Here is a 14,456-nt window from a genome sequence, read left to right on the forward strand (position 1 = left end):
CCACTCTCTCGACCCCTACTTCATGCCTATGGTTTATTTCAGTACTGGACCCCTCGCATCCTTGGGTACACCGGTTCGGAAACCGTTCTTGAATCGGCGAGAGACGTCCTTCAGGTATCGAACGCGGCCGGTACCAACGGTCTTTCTGCGCTTAGCCTTCTCGCTCCAGTTGTCTACGAATAACTCGATTAGCCATGACACATTTCTGGGACGAAGCGCGTCCATTCAACTCCTTGGTATGGTCTCCTATCTCTAAAGGGCGAAAATCCACATACACTTTCGGGTCTTAGCGGCCGGGTATCCGCACGAAGAGCAGGTGTGCTTCTGAATGTGGAGAGAGCGTCGTCCTACAAACAAAATCCATTAGTTGAACTGGCCGATCATTCTGTTGACTGAATCTTTTTTTTTTTGGTCTTTGTTTCTCGTTTTTCCTTCCATCTTCCAACACGTAGGCGGGTCAAAATCCATTACGTATTGTTTGACCGCGAATATCGTTCCTAGAAATTGGTATCTACTCACCACATCGTCGGCACAGAGTGTGCGTCTTGTTGTGACGCTTTCCGAAGCTGGAAGTTCCCTTGGCTATATTCGAAGTTAGTCGGGTGGTGGGCGAGAGATCAATGTGTCGGAAGGATACGCACTCATCTTGGCGGCGAAACTGAGAAATAATTTTTGTCAGTATGAATGTTTCGTCGAAATATTATACTGGTTGTGGAGTATCGATATTAATTAATTATGGGAGATGCGTACCTTCAATGTGATCTGGAGAGGAAAAGTATCGTAGGAGAAAGATTCGTTTAGACTAGTTGATGAGGTGTGTGTACGTTGTGTTGAAAATTTCGCTAGAATTTTCGTGGGGGGGGAATCTAGAAAACAGATTATCCGATAAAAAGCCGAAGTGGTAACCCTAAAGATCCTTAGGTACCTAGGTATCTTAGGTAGTCGCTTCTCTTTAGGTAATCCGCCCAGATAGTCTTATATATTTTCCTTGCAATTAATAAAGAACCCACCCCAGCCCTCCTGGGATATCCACATATAAATCCACACCGCGAAGTATCTTAGTGTACATTACATAATACTTTTAATTATGTAAACTCTAAACTTAAGTAATCCACCTGGGCACGTACCTACAGTACAGTAGGCCTAGGTACTGTACTGTAGTCTCCGATAAGATAGGAGGGTAGCTGCCCCTCCTCAGCTTGTCATAGCAGGTTGTCCCTGTGCCTTCGCGCCCATGTGACGGGTACCGCCCTCTGATTAGGATAGCACCTTTGTCGAGCATCCTGAATAAATAAAAAGCCGCCTGCCTGATTTCGTATTTGTTGTAAGTATCGACTATATCAAACCACATAGGCGGCAGTACGGTAATATACTATTCTGTTTTTTTAGATCAAGTGTCGATCGCAAACCAAATAATTAAATTCCCTTACCTACACTTTGACCTCTTCCATCTCACCATATTTGACAACCAAGGCAGCCATATCCTTTGTTCTCCCGGTCCATCCATTTGTACCCGGCAGAGCACCAGCGCCGGTTCAACGTCGATAACTACAAGGTCCCCTAGACAAGATGAATATCATCTACTCGACAGTCAATACGATCCGGGACAAGTACACCCCCGTGAGCCACACATCTACCTTTCGAAAGACCGGCCAGATCACCCCCGAAGAGTTCTTAGCAGCAGGAGACTACCTCGTCTTCAAGTTTCCTACTTGGTCTTGGGCGGACGCCGACTCGGAATCGAAGCGCGTAAGCTACCTACCGCCCGGCAAACAGTTCTTAGTCACACGCAACGTTCCTTGCAATCGCCGCCTCGACGAGGATTTCGCAGGAGATGCCGGACATGAAGAGGCAGTTGTCGGTGATGGTGACGGCTTCAACCAGAAGGGTCGCACGGACGACGACGATGGGTGGCTGCGCACCGGTGGTCTAAGCAGCTCACAACCACTCAAAGCTAGAGACGTTCGCACCGTCGACGACGCGGGCAACGTAGGAGATAGTTTAGACGACGAGGACGAAATCCCAGATATGGAGGATGATGACGACGACGAAGCCATCATTCGAGACACCGACCCCCAGAAGAAAACAGGGTAAGCTCCTATTCCAACTTCTTTTTTCTTATTCGTTCCTCCCTTTCGGGGTTATCATATGCGCTCATATGCTAACCCCGTGTTGTCACAGAGCTCGCCGTACATACACCCTTTACATAATGTATTCGCCCTATTATCGAACACCTCGCCTCTACCTGTCGGGCTATTCCGAAGGACAGCCCCTCGCCCCTCATCTTATGATGGAGGATATTGTTGGTGACTACAAAGACAAAACAGTGACTTTAGAGGATTTCCCTTTCTTTGCCAACAATGTCAAGATGGCCAGCGTGCATCCCTGCAAGCACGCGTCCGTCATGAAGACCCTTTTGGACCGAGCGGACGCTGCTCTAAAGATTAGGCGCGACAAACTGAAGTCGGGTAAGGCAGTCGGAAACGACCCGGGTATGGAGGGTCTTGTAGATGAAATCAATAAATTGGACATCAAGAGTGCCGAAGCTGCTGCCGAGTCTAGCAACGATGATTGGGAAGAGGTTGAGGTAGAAGATCAAGAGGTAGCCATTCGGGTTGACCAATACCTGGTAGTATTTCTAAAGGTACGTGAACCGCTTTCCCTTCAGAGTGTCGTGATACCTTGCAGTACTACCGTATCAAATTATACTAACTTACTCATCTAGTTCATGGCTAGCGTCACCCCTGGCATCGAGCATGATTTCACCATGGGCGTGTAATTGTTCATACATGTTGCTGCATTTATCTAGGATTAATAAGCCTATCAATTGATGGGATGTTCCGACGGCGTTCAGGATTTGGATGGGGCGGTAATGAGTAGAGCATAGGGTCGGTTCTTGTCTGTCTGTCTGTCCGTCTATCTGGTCGGCAGGCTGTTTATGTAGAGGATACTAGTATGTGATGAGTTAAGCTGAACAAGCCCTTGCGTCGCGCCACCCATCCCGACACAAAGGCGAGGACATGAATTTTGCCTGGCACTTCTGTCCTACTCAATCATACCACGCAGGCTATAATAAGCCATCCCGGGTTGATAAGCACTTTGCTTCACCCTTTGGAGCGGACGTTGATGCCACAACTATACGGTACTTCATCTAATGTACAGCAGTCTATTTCCTCTACTTCTTCAAATGAGATTAGTAGATAATCTGTATCCATATGTAATTTCTATGTCGAAGAAATCCTCACACCAAGAAAGCCCGCAGACGACCCCAATGATACCTGGTCCTAAAAGAGGGCAACCCATGTGTCATAGGCATGAGCTCTCACGCATCTTTCTCCCGGGTTTGGTCTAAGGCTGCTTCGGGTTGACCTCTCCCGCAATCCTTTGGGTTCATTTTGACTGTCCCTTCTTCGTCCGCCGCGTCAGACGCCGATTCGGTAACGGGGGGTTCATCGCGCCAAAATTCCCCTTTGCCCCCGTAAAGGCGTACCATCCATGGCGGCAATATCCCACCTTGGACTCGCCAGGTCCAATGATCCTTTTCTTGTTTATTGGGTGGAACAAGCCGACCTCCCGATAGTTTCTCGACAACCCAAACCAGTGTATTGAGTGCAATATACAAGCAGATGCCGCCAATAAGCCCGTCGGCTATGCTGTACGTAAACGGCATTGTGGCGATAGTTACAAACTACATTGTGGAAGAGTCAGCAAATGCCAGGTCTCTGCGGCACGTAACGATTCTGTGTATAGGTTCAAGGGCTCTTTGTTTTAAGAAGAGAAAGATCCATTGGCCAACACAAGTCGAAGTAGATAACTGTTGAATGACTCACAGCAGGCACAGCATCACCCATATACCTCCAGTTTATCTCAGTCACGGCTTGCATCATCATCGATCCGACTAGTACTAGCACACATCCCGTCGCCCATGACGGGATCGAGGCAAATATTGGCGCAAAGAATATAGAGATGAAGAAGCATAATCCTGTCGTCATCGAGGTAAGTCCTGTTCGTCCACCCTCGGAAATACCCGCTCCAGACTCGACCTGGATCACAAGTCAGAAAATAGGGTATCACCAAAACATCTAATCCCGTGAATGTAGACGTACAAACGCAGTGACAGGTGGGCTTCCTAGCAGAGACCCGATAGAAATACTAATCGCGTCTACCATATACGCCAATGTCGAGCCCTCGAAGTCTTCCGTCACGGGGTCGATAACATTGGCGAACCGAGCCATCGAGTACTACGGCATCTATTATTAGCAGCTGTTAAATACCTCATAATTTCTCCTTACGAATAATTATATCAGTATAGACAATCCCTTGCAACTAACGGTCTCTATACTAGGAAATTTGCGAAGTTGGTAGAGTAGAGGCAACGCGAGAGCATGCTTACCAAAGTTCCGGTGCAATCGAGAATATCGACATAGAGAAATGTGATAAAAGCCAGCCCAAACTGGCCTCCGTACTCGGCGATATTCCACTGCTGAACAGTGAGGGTCCTGCTGATCTTATGAAAATCGACGACCTGCTTAAAAAAGTCGAATGCATCGTCACCCACGACGGTATAGGGGAAATAAGTAACAGAGGTACCACGCGGCCAGGATATGATGCTAACGAGAAGGATGCCAGCTATTATGGCCCCCTTCACACGATACATCATTAGGAGGACGGTGAAAACGCCACCACAAAAGATACCAATCCACATCTTCGGATTGCGCATCTTAGCGCTATCCGGGCAGAGCCCGGTGGTAGGGTCCACCAGCTCGGACGGGCAGCCGGCTAGTTCGAGTGGAGTGGACTGCGCACCGGTGACAAGTCCGATGCCCTCGCTATATGTGAACCCAATAAGGGTTAGGAAGAGGCCGATACCAACGCTCGTAGCAAGCTTTATAGATCGTGGAATAGCCCGCGCGAGCCATTGCCGGAGGCCGAAAAGAGCAAGGGCAAAAAACACCCAACCCTCCACAAATATCGCCGTGAGAGCCACCGGGTAAGGAACAACGCCGGTGCCGTGATACCCGACCACGGTATATGCAAAATAGGCATTCAAACCCATTCCTGGAGCCAAGGATACGGGGCTATAGAGGAGGGGGTGGAACACTCATCAGCTCTAAAATATGTGACGGGAAAAGACGGAGATACCCACAGATTTGCGAATAGCCCCATGCAAAACGAAGACAAAGCGGATATTGCGGCCGTAGCAGTGACAAGGTCACGCTTAACTTCAGCTGCGCATAATAGATATTCCTCGTTCCCCTTACATATAGGATCATCCGGTCCACCATTGCAGACACATGTGCCTTTCAATGTTATCAGCGCTTCCAATCACCGAGGTAATGAAGTCACTTGCCAAAATAAATGGTTGTAATAAGAAAAAGGAAAGCAAGGCTCAAGAAACATACCACCCGTGTCCGCTACGATGCTAGAGTTTACCGCGAGGATGTAAGCCATAGCGAAAAAGGCTGCAACTCCAGCGCGTATCTCTGTGAAAAAATAGGAGCCCTTTCTCTCCTTGGGCTGTTATGTTTTGCCCGGTAGAGCCTTGCCGTCAGCCATGATGCTTTCAACTAGGAATCGCAAGTTTGGACGTTGTCAACTTACATGGCCAGATCCTTCAAGCTGAAACCACCGCCCAACAGGACTCTTCGCGACCTTGGCATTGACATCATGAATCCAACCCATATTAGCAACCAGCAGCGTAGAGCCTCAGCGAGATTTCCAACGAATTACAGAATCAAGAATTATATAGAGTAGTAAATATCCGTATAGATCGAGCAACCCTTTCACTTGACGACGACTATGCCGCAGATTAAACTTTCACTGAGGATGCATCGGAACCACTGAGCATGATATAAAGTACAGAGCAATCCCGTGATAAAATATTAATCCTCTGGTAATAAGTTAAGAAGAAAAAAATTGGGGGCGCGAGGAGCTAGATGCGTAAGTAGCAGGCGAACGAACACCTGAAGAGGAAAGAGAGCGAACAGGATCCCAGCCAAATGGAGGAGTGTAAAGATGTTGATTCGTCCTCGTATTGGTCAGAATGGACTCTCAGCAAATCATATGAGATAATACCCCCTTATAAGTTCTTATCATTCCATCTTAGCTTGGAACATGGGTTGTTCTAGATTATCTCGACATACCCCATTTTACATATTTAGGTAACTTGGCTTTGAAAATTAGTCCCTGGGTAATAATAATAGCAATGATAAAAAATAAAAATAAACCCACAATAGGATACCGAAATCGAGTCAGGCAATTGCTTAACTCAGACGACAAGAATCATGATCTAGGTCTATGTCCGCCACTAAAAAAAATCTTGTTACTAGGGTCCTTATCATTTGAGTATATGTGAGGTTCACTGAACTTTATAGAGTGACAATCAATATATAGAAGAAGAAAAAAAACTATGTTGACGGGTTTGCACTGAGGGTAGATTCAGCTACGCTAAGCTACGACGCCAAGCTACGCCACTTATATGGATCTTTACCCCGATGGGCTGATAAGCTACATAATAAGTACATATACATATGTATGTAGCAGCGAAGGCACATATGGCATACCTAGGTACCTAGGTACGTGATTATGTACATATTGTACTGTAAAGGTACCTACATATCCATGGATGTATATAATGGATGTATGTACCTACGTATGTATATATGTAGATATGTAGACGTATATCCCCCCCTATGATCAGCATGATGATAATGTATAAATGGCACACGACATGTGTGGGAACAAGTTTGCCTTATCTCCGATGCAACTTCTCCTAGGATCGCCCATTTCTAGAGTTCCCACTCAAATTTCCCCCCCAACAGCGACGTTCCGATCTGATCGCTCCAGCTCCAGCTGCTTGTTGACGTTCTCTTGAACCTTATCTTGAACCTCTTTACCCTCAAACATGAAGGATAGTTCCTCTAGTGTCCGGTTATGCGTCTCCGGGAATAACGCGTACACCGTCGCGATTTCAACCAGGATCCATCCGCAATACACTAAATAATACTTCCATCCAATATGGTCTAAAGCTATTGGGTTTACGTAAGTATTGAAGAAAACGGCGAAGCGAACTGTTAGCTGTTGAACCGCGATTCCTTTAGCTCGTTGTTGGTACGGGAATATCTCCACCACTGTGGCATCCGATGTTAGTACTCGTTACATCAAACAATGCCCTAGAAACCACAGCGCTCTTTCAATAGACGCCGCGAATGTTTCCCTGTCTTGCCTGAAAGACCGACGACCGCAATGAAAGTATAACCAGGGCAGCTCACTATAAGTATACACCAGAGAATTCCATCCAATATTATAGAACTAAAAGCGCGTTAGCCACGTCAGAAACATCCTCGCGGGTGAAGTTGCGCGAGCTCACTGGGGAATAGACGAATATAAACACCAACACCGGGATTGCCGCCGTCGCAGTATTCTCAAGCGCAAATCTGGCTGAGGCTATCGTCCACACAGTGTAAACGACTGCAGTCCCGATAGTGCAGGTTAGAAACATCACACGGCGGCGAAAAAGAGGCGCGATTATAGCGATGGGGACAGCATTTATCAATCCCCAGCACGTATTACTCAGAATAACCTTTTGAACCGTGCGGTTATCTGTGATGCCCACGAGGTTCAAAATCTTCTTCACTGGGATATGTTAGAATACTTTAATGAACTAAAATTGCAGCTTCTCGGTTGTTATTTTCGAAACGGTGTCCATATCCCCAACCAAGCATTGGTAAGTAAGGGCTCGGCGATAAGGGGAAGAACCGTGTTGTTAGGTAGGATTTGATTCCACTTACTATGCAGTTGTTAGCACGTCGCGTTCAATGCCAGTTTATTACGATATAGAAAGAAATCCTATATGTAAACCACCGAACCTCACTGTAAAGTATTTCGTACGCACGTACCTATAAAAGCTTAGAAGCCCATTCCCACTCCACTGCGTAAAGAATCCCACGATGGCAGCAAGTAGGAAACGGCGTCTCATCGGAGGATCTCTGTACGCGATTGTTAGAATACGGTCAGGTTAAAAAGATACATGTAACAACACACCTATAAACATCGGTCCATGCGAACGTATTGGTTCTCTCCTGTTCTTGAGCAATAGTACTCGAAATCTGCGCGAATTCAAGACGGACAAATTCATCGCCATTATCCCCCTCACCGTGATACTTCTGGAGAATCGCATATGCTTCATCGCCGCGGTCGGCAGATATAAGAAAACGCGGGCTCTCGGGACAGAACGGAATAAAGCATATCTGGCACAAGCTGGGAACCAACTGTAGGAGAGAAGGCAGCCTCCAAGCCCACGCGTTGCTCATTTGGAACGTCCCATATGTAACCCCAGCGGCGACAATAGCACCTACGTGCCACGACGAACTGAATAGCGATGTCATTGTAGCCCTCTCTTTTTCGTAGGCCAGCTCCCCGATAAGCGAGGAGGCATTCACAATGGCGAAAGGAATGCCAAATCCAAGGACCCAACGAGAGGCGAGGAACATGTCACTATTTCGTGACCCGGCCTAGGAAGAGGAGAGTAAAGAAGGTCAAACTCAACACCATGCACCTATTATTCTCATCATAGGGGGTATGGAGTCTTCTACCTGTAATGCTGCACCAACGCAGAGGATTAAGGACCCAGCCATTATCGACCAACGACGGCCGAGGTATTGTGAAACAGCGGGGATGAAGGGAATCGCCATAAGCGCGCCGAGAGAATACATGGCGTTCAACAGGCCGAGTCGACCCTCGGTAGGGTTGTCGAAGTCTCCGATTTCATGTCAGCAAGATACTGCAGTAATAAGGTGTACTCATATAGATCCACCGTACATTCAACCCAAGATGCCACTGCTTGTAATGAGTTCATCATGGAAGAGTCAAATCCAGAGGTCCACTCAACGCCCATGGCGGATGGTATTAACATCTGTAAACTTCGTATTAGATATCCAAGCATGTCAAAATCCGTGTCACGCTAGACATATAGGGAGTATTATCCCGAAAAGGGATCTTTATGCAGGCAGATACGTCGCGAAGGTCAAGGAAGGCAAATGCTGATAAGATGCCGAAAGGCTCAGGAATCCAACTGACAAGATATAGTGCTCGTAGATTGGGCTTTTGGTACCATCTTTTGGTATCTACTTGCGCAATGGTAGCAAGACGAGGGTCAACAAGATGCTCTTTGTTTCCAATGATCGCCATTGTGCTAAGATCTCAATTTCAAACTACACGCAAGACAAGGGAAGAAGGGAAAAGCGAGGATGCCGTGAGAGAAGACATACCTGCTTCCGAGAAAGTGAACTATAATCGTCCAGTCAATTTTTTTGTACCGCATACTGACAATCTGGGAACGGGGCCCGACTATCCGTATCTCATCTTAGCCAGTATTCAGCCGACTACCGGCCAGTACCAAACAGACGAAAGCAACTCTAGGGAAAACGCGAAGGGGTTGCTAATGAGAGAGATAAAGGCCTATACAGATGCTTACACGCAGGAGGTAGTCAGGGCTAGGCCTTACCGACACAAAACCGTCCAAGCGGTTCCAAATCAACCCTGTATATTCCATTCGGTAACTTCAGGTTTATGCCAAGTCATAGAACAGCATAGAACTTCTAGAAAGGCACTGCGAATGGCATGATTCGCTTCGGCATACTGCGGGGCTAGCGAATGGAAGAATATATACAATGAAGGGTGCTGTGGGTTTTACGTTATGCCTAATTACAGTCTTCGGCCAGCAGGCCCCCGTTTTGATGGGCTCGCCTCCCCACGTAGGGAAGCTACGTCAAAAGAAAATAAGGGATTTACTTAGGATAGTAGAATTAGGCGAAGGAGTGCTGGCGCTTGGTATTCATATAACATGGGAGCTCGCTACGTGAAAGTAGTATAGGATTTAGTCATCGCATAATGAATAACATTGGGGCAACGAAAACAACATGGACGATCCAGATATAACCCTGAATTTAATAGAGATGAAAGAGTGCGGCGGGCGGAAGAGGGACAGGAGCTATTTCATCCCTCCGTAAACAATTCGGGTATTAGGGTCACCGTAAACCGTACCCAAAAATATCCGGGTTGCGTCCGTCCTAGGGTAAATAGGGACACTCGGGAAGTTCACAAGGCTGATGAGATTTGAAGGGTCAAAACACCAGATATTGAATTCATTCTACCTGCCAATGCGGTTGACAAGCGTTCACATCGTATCGTCACCAATCGGTAAGATTTTGTGACATGACTTGAATCTGTATTGGTAATTCCTCCACTTCGGGTTGTGTAGCACTACCATCGAGGCTAATGCGAAGACGATCGATGTTTAAACCCCATCGCATAACTTCGCAGTTGACAAGGTCATTCCACTTCATAATAAGGGGATGCTGATTAGCAACGTCCTGCGAGGACGCGTCGCCATCATCGCTAGATCCCTTCACCGGAAAAGTCCAGACACCGTCGGACGTCCAGTACTGAGCGGAGAATAGAGAATTGGCGCTGAGGTCTCCCGCCGCATCCGAGAGAAGCCCTATGGTGCGTTCCAAGGGGCAATGGCGATTGTCTTTTAAAGCGGCGACCACTCCCTCAAGTAGTCCAAGGATCCGACCCGCGGCTTGTCCAATGTTGGCACCAATATCAAAACCTTCGTCGAAACCAGCCTGGATACTTTGAGCCTTTCCAATAGTAATGCCATCGCGATAGCCCTCAGTCCTGTGCTGAACACGGAGTCGTCTCGAGTCTAATGACGGTACGTATCCACCTGGTAAAGAGCCGTGGTCGCTAGAGTCTGCTAGGACGACTGAAGAATTTTGATTGATTTCATTTCGACGAACTGACGTAATACTGAATTGCGATGGGATAGAGAGGTTCATTGGGGCGTATAAATCATGATCAAAACGATCTGACGGAGGTAAATGCATGATGTGGTAAAGGTAACATCCTAATAAACCGATTGTTTAAGACTTCAGCACTGGTCTGGATATATAAGATTTCTCAGGTTATTATTATCATAAACCAAACCCTTTTGCAAGGATACAGCCCCTCAGGATATTATTCATCCTTAGAAAAATGAGGTAAGGATAAAGTGGGGGAGGCAACATATGATATGGATAAGGATATCTAATCTTATCTAAGGAAAATATATTATAAATAAATATAAATAAAAGAAAGGAATATTTATATAAATTATTAAAAATTTCTTATATATTTAGTTACTTTTTTTATAATTTTTTAATTATTAATTTAAGATTATTCTTTTAAATATAATAAAAGGATTCTAGGTTTTTTTAATAAATAAAATATATTTAATTAATATTAATATTAAATTAAAAAATAATATAAATTATTTATAAGATATTTCATTATTATTATTAATTTTTAAAGATAAAATAAAAATTATTTTTTAAAGAATATTATAATTAAATATAAAATAAATTAATAGACCTTAATTTAGAAAATAAAAAAAATTAAATAAAAAAAAATTAAAATAAGAATTTAAATAATTTAAGATTTATTATTATGTGATAAACTTATGCCTTAAAAAGGTATAGTTGTTACTGGATTTAACTAATCCAAGGTGTCTTGATTTAAAGGTAATAATACTAATAATAAGTCAGGTAATTAAGTAAATTTCATTTATTAAAAAGGTTTAAAATCTTCTTATTATATTTAAAATAAATTAAATTAAATTAAAATAAAAAAGGATAGAAAAGGAAAATATTAAATTATATAAATTATTAAAATCTCTTATATATTTAATTATTCTTTTTATAATTCTTTAATTATTAATTTAAAACTATTTTTTTTATTATCTTATAAAAATAAAAGTTCTTTTTTTTAAAGTTTTATTATAATTAATTTTTATCTATTTATTATTATATAAAGATTAATTATAAATTATTAAATTATAATCTTTATTTTTAAAGATTTTTAAAAACTTTTTTCCTTTTTTTATTTTTTTTTTAAAAATATTATTTAATATATAAAAATATAATAATTCTTTTTTATTATTATTTATTAAATATTATAAATATTTATGATAAACCTATGTCTCGAAGAAATATAACCATTATTAAATTAACTAATCTGGGATGTTTTGATTTAAAGGTAACAGTATTAATAATAGATTAAATAATTAAGTAAGTTCTATTTGTTAAAAAAGTTTAAAATTCTTTCATTATATTCAAAAGAATAATCTTAGATTAATAATTAAAAAACTATAAAAAAAGTAATTAAATATATAAGAGATCTTAATAATTCATATAAATATCTTTCTTTTCTTTTTTTATATTAGATATATTAAATATGTTCTTTATATTAAACATATTAAATATATTAAATATATTAGATATATTATTGATTAATATATTTAAATATCTAAAATTATATCATTATTATCTTAAATCCTATTTATCTTTTAAAAATAAATATGGGATTCCTAATTTATGACATTATTCCTCCCTTTTTAAAATCTTTATTTTAAAGATTCTTTTTCTTAATAGATTCTCCTCTTCTTTCCTTTATTCTAATTAATATATCTTTTTTTTATTTTAAAATTAATTATATATTCTTATCTAAATTAATATAATAAATATAAAATTTATATTAATTATATAAAAAGATATATATTTTTTATTTTATTATATAATAATTATATTAATTATAAAAAAGATAATTATTTTCTTATATTTAATAATATATATTATAATTATTATATTTATTATTAATATAAATAATATAATATTATTAAAATAAATTTCTTTAAATAGGTTTCTATAACTTAAAAATATCTGGAAAAGGAATATCGGGATATTAAAAATAATCTAATTCATTTTTAAAAAAAACTTTATTTAAAAATTATAATAAAAATAAATAAATTATAATAATTATATTGATAAAAAGATTTTCTTAAATATTATAATCTTTAATTATTATAATAGGATATAAAATTATATAATATTGAAGAAAAGGATTATTTAATAGAAAAATAAAGATTGATAAAAGAGTAATAATATATTATTAAAATATAAATTAATATTATCTTTATAAATGATCTTTTTTATAATTTTTTCTTTGAAGATTTAAACTTTGATATATTATTAATAATTAATTTAGATTTTAATAATAAAAATCTTTAATTAATTTTTTAATTTTCTTATTTATAAGATATTCTTATGATTCTTAGATATTATTTTTTTTAAATAATTAAATTATTTAATAAAACATTTGATTTAATTATTAATAATTTTAGAATCTTTAATGATTTTGATATTATATTCTTTTAGGTTTTTTCTTTAATTTAATATCTTTTTCAAGTTTAACATTTTTAAATATTAATTTAAATATAATAATATAAAATATATTAATTCTTAATTTTATATTTATTAATAATTATAGGTAATAATTTATTCTTAAAAAAAATTTTTAATTAAAAAAGATTTTAATTTTTTAAAATTTAATTTTTTGTTTAGTTTTTTGATTTAAATTTATAATATCTTTAATATTAAATGTTATTTATTTTATAAGAGATAACCTTTATTTCTTTTTTATAAAATTGGGTTTTTAATTTTTTTTTGTTATAATATGTTATTATTTATTTCTATAAGAATTTAAGACATTATTTAAGCTTATTTTATAATATTAAGATCTTAATAATAAATATCTTTATTTAAAATGATATTGTTTTTAATTCTAAGGTTGTTATATTTTTTTAAAGATTTATACTTTATATTTATTTATTGAAATATTATATAAAGATATAATAAATAATAAAAGTTTTATTTATTTATTAATTTAAGAGTAAATTATTATAAAGAATTTTTATTTAATTCTTAATCTTTTTATTAAATTAATTTAGAATTTTAAAATAAAAAACTTATCTTTATTTAAAATAATCTTTTTAATAAATTTAAAAATTAAAATTTTAATTATATAGGTTTCTGTAAATAATATAAAATATTTATATTTTATAAATTTATTAATAATAATCTATATATTATTATATTTTTTTTAATAATTAAATATTATAATTTAGATAATTTAATAATAAAGTTTTATATTATATTATTCTATAATTTATTTGGAACCTTAATTAATTAAAGAAATTTATATAGTTTATATTTGATTTCTTTAATTTTATTATAAATATTATAGTTTAAAATGATTTCCTTAATTATTCCTTTAATTCCTAAGAAATCATATTTTTTTTATAATTATATAATAATCTTAAAAATCCCTAAATATTTATATATCTTTTATATAAATTTTTTTTATAATATTAATAATATATAAATTATCTTATTATATAATATTATATCTTTAATAATAAAATTTTATATTAATAAAAAAATTTAATTTATAAAAATTTTTTTAATCTTTTATTTTTATTTATATTATAATGTAATCAAATAAATTATTAATAATATTAAGGATTTATTAGATATCTTTTAGAATATTATTATTATTTCTTTAATTTCTTTAATATT

The 14,456-nt window shown here is 38.3% G+C and overlaps 5 protein-coding genes across 5 annotated transcripts; 1 reads left to right on the forward strand and 4 right to left on the reverse strand.

The window, feature by feature from the left end:
* Positions 1 to 33: 33 nt before the first annotated feature.
* F4822DRAFT_425448 (ribosomal protein L37e) lies at positions 34 to 1,481 on the reverse strand (the record flags this gene model as incomplete). The annotated part of the gene is made up of 5 exons (XM_051460330.1): positions 34 to 173; positions 276 to 347; positions 520 to 582; positions 642 to 658; positions 1,435 to 1,481. 5 exons carry the CDS (start codon positions 1,479 to 1,481, stop codon positions 34 to 36), a joined length of 339 nt encoding a protein of 112 aa, XP_051318012.1.
* Positions 1,459 to 3,051, forward strand: F4822DRAFT_120839 (autophagocytosis associated protein). Its single transcript, XM_051452595.1, has 3 exons — positions 1,459 to 2,090; positions 2,182 to 2,644; positions 2,726 to 3,051. Exons 1-3 carry the CDS (start codon positions 1,570 to 1,572, stop codon positions 2,777 to 2,779), a joined length of 1,038 nt encoding a protein of 345 aa, XP_051318013.1. The 5' UTR covers positions 1,459 to 1,569; the 3' UTR covers positions 2,780 to 3,051.
* F4822DRAFT_120864 (uncharacterized protein) lies at positions 2,989 to 5,949 on the reverse strand. Its single transcript, XM_051452596.1, has 8 exons — positions 5,602 to 5,949; positions 5,403 to 5,517; positions 5,147 to 5,300; positions 4,394 to 5,078; positions 4,107 to 4,241; positions 3,831 to 4,043; positions 3,246 to 3,688; positions 2,989 to 3,175 (listed from the first exon to the last, which is right to left on the reverse strand). Exons 1-7 carry the CDS (start codon positions 5,680 to 5,682, stop codon positions 3,323 to 3,325), a joined length of 1,749 nt encoding a protein of 582 aa, XP_051318014.1. The 5' UTR covers positions 5,683 to 5,949; the 3' UTR covers positions 2,989 to 3,175; positions 3,246 to 3,322.
* Positions 5,950 to 6,539: 590 nt separating this feature from the next.
* On the reverse strand, positions 6,540 to 9,268 carry F4822DRAFT_390165 (MFS general substrate transporter). Its single transcript, XM_051457036.1, has 8 exons — positions 9,079 to 9,268; positions 8,821 to 8,914; positions 8,595 to 8,758; positions 8,044 to 8,513; positions 7,895 to 7,988; positions 7,370 to 7,630; positions 7,272 to 7,311; positions 6,540 to 7,130 (listed from the first exon to the last, which is right to left on the reverse strand). Exons 1-8 carry the CDS (start codon positions 9,187 to 9,189, stop codon positions 6,802 to 6,804), a joined length of 1,563 nt encoding a protein of 520 aa, XP_051318015.1. The 5' UTR covers positions 9,190 to 9,268; the 3' UTR covers positions 6,540 to 6,801.
* Positions 9,269 to 9,907: 639 nt separating this feature from the next.
* Positions 9,908 to 11,086, reverse strand: F4822DRAFT_120968 (uncharacterized protein). The gene has a single exon (XM_051452597.1). It carries the CDS (start codon positions 10,890 to 10,892, stop codon positions 10,191 to 10,193), a length of 702 nt encoding a protein of 233 aa, XP_051318016.1. The 5' UTR covers positions 10,893 to 11,086; the 3' UTR covers positions 9,908 to 10,190.
* Positions 11,087 to 14,456: the final 3,370 nt, after the last annotated feature.

The sequence above is a fragment of the Hypoxylon trugodes genome, assembly GCF_022578975.1.
Source record: "Hypoxylon trugodes strain CBS 135444 unplaced genomic scaffold F4822scaffold_2, whole genome shotgun sequence".
In the NCBI taxonomy this organism is placed as follows: Eukaryota; Fungi; Ascomycota; class Sordariomycetes; order Xylariales; family Hypoxylaceae; genus Hypoxylon; species Hypoxylon trugodes.

Excerpts from the sequence above, each read along its gene's own strand:
- F4822DRAFT_120839 (XM_051452595.1), top strand. The coding sequence starts at position 1,570 with ATGAATATCATCTACTCGACAGTCAATACGATCCGGGACAAGTACACC. Across the intron at positions 2,091-2,181 it reads GACCCCCAGAAGAAAACAGG|AGCTCGCCGTACATACACCC; the intron begins GTAAGCTCCTAT and ends GTGTTGTCACAG. Across the intron at positions 2,645-2,725 it reads ACCTGGTAGTATTTCTAAAG|TTCATGGCTAGCGTCACCCC; the intron begins GTACGTGAACCG and ends TTACTCATCTAG.
- F4822DRAFT_120864 (XM_051452596.1), bottom strand. The coding sequence starts at position 5,682 with ATGGGTTGGATTCATGATGTCAATGCCAAGGTCGCGAAGAGTCCTGTT. Across the intron at positions 5,301-5,402 it reads CATCGTAGCGGACACGGGTG|GCACATGTGTCTGCAATGGT; the intron begins GTATGTTTCTTG and ends TAACATTGAAAG. Across the intron at positions 5,079-5,146 it reads ATGGGGCTATTCGCAAATCT|CCCCGTATCCTTGGCTCCAG; the intron begins GTGGGTATCTCC and ends CCTCCTCTATAG.
- F4822DRAFT_390165 (XM_051457036.1), bottom strand. The coding sequence starts at position 9,189 with ATGGCGATCATTGGAAACAAAGAGCATCTTGTTGACCCTCGTCTTGCT. Across the intron at positions 8,514-8,594 it reads GCGTTGGTGCAGCATTACAG|GCCGGGTCACGAAATAGTGA; the intron begins GTAGAAGACTCC and ends TCCTCTTCCTAG. Across the intron at positions 7,631-7,894 it reads TTCTAAGCTTTTATAGGTAC|AAGATTTTGAACCTCGTGGG; the intron begins GTGCGTACGAAA and ends ATCCCAGTGAAG.
- F4822DRAFT_120968 (XM_051452597.1), bottom strand. The coding sequence starts at position 10,892 with ATGCATTTACCTCCGTCAGATCGTTTTGATCATGATTTATACGCCCCA.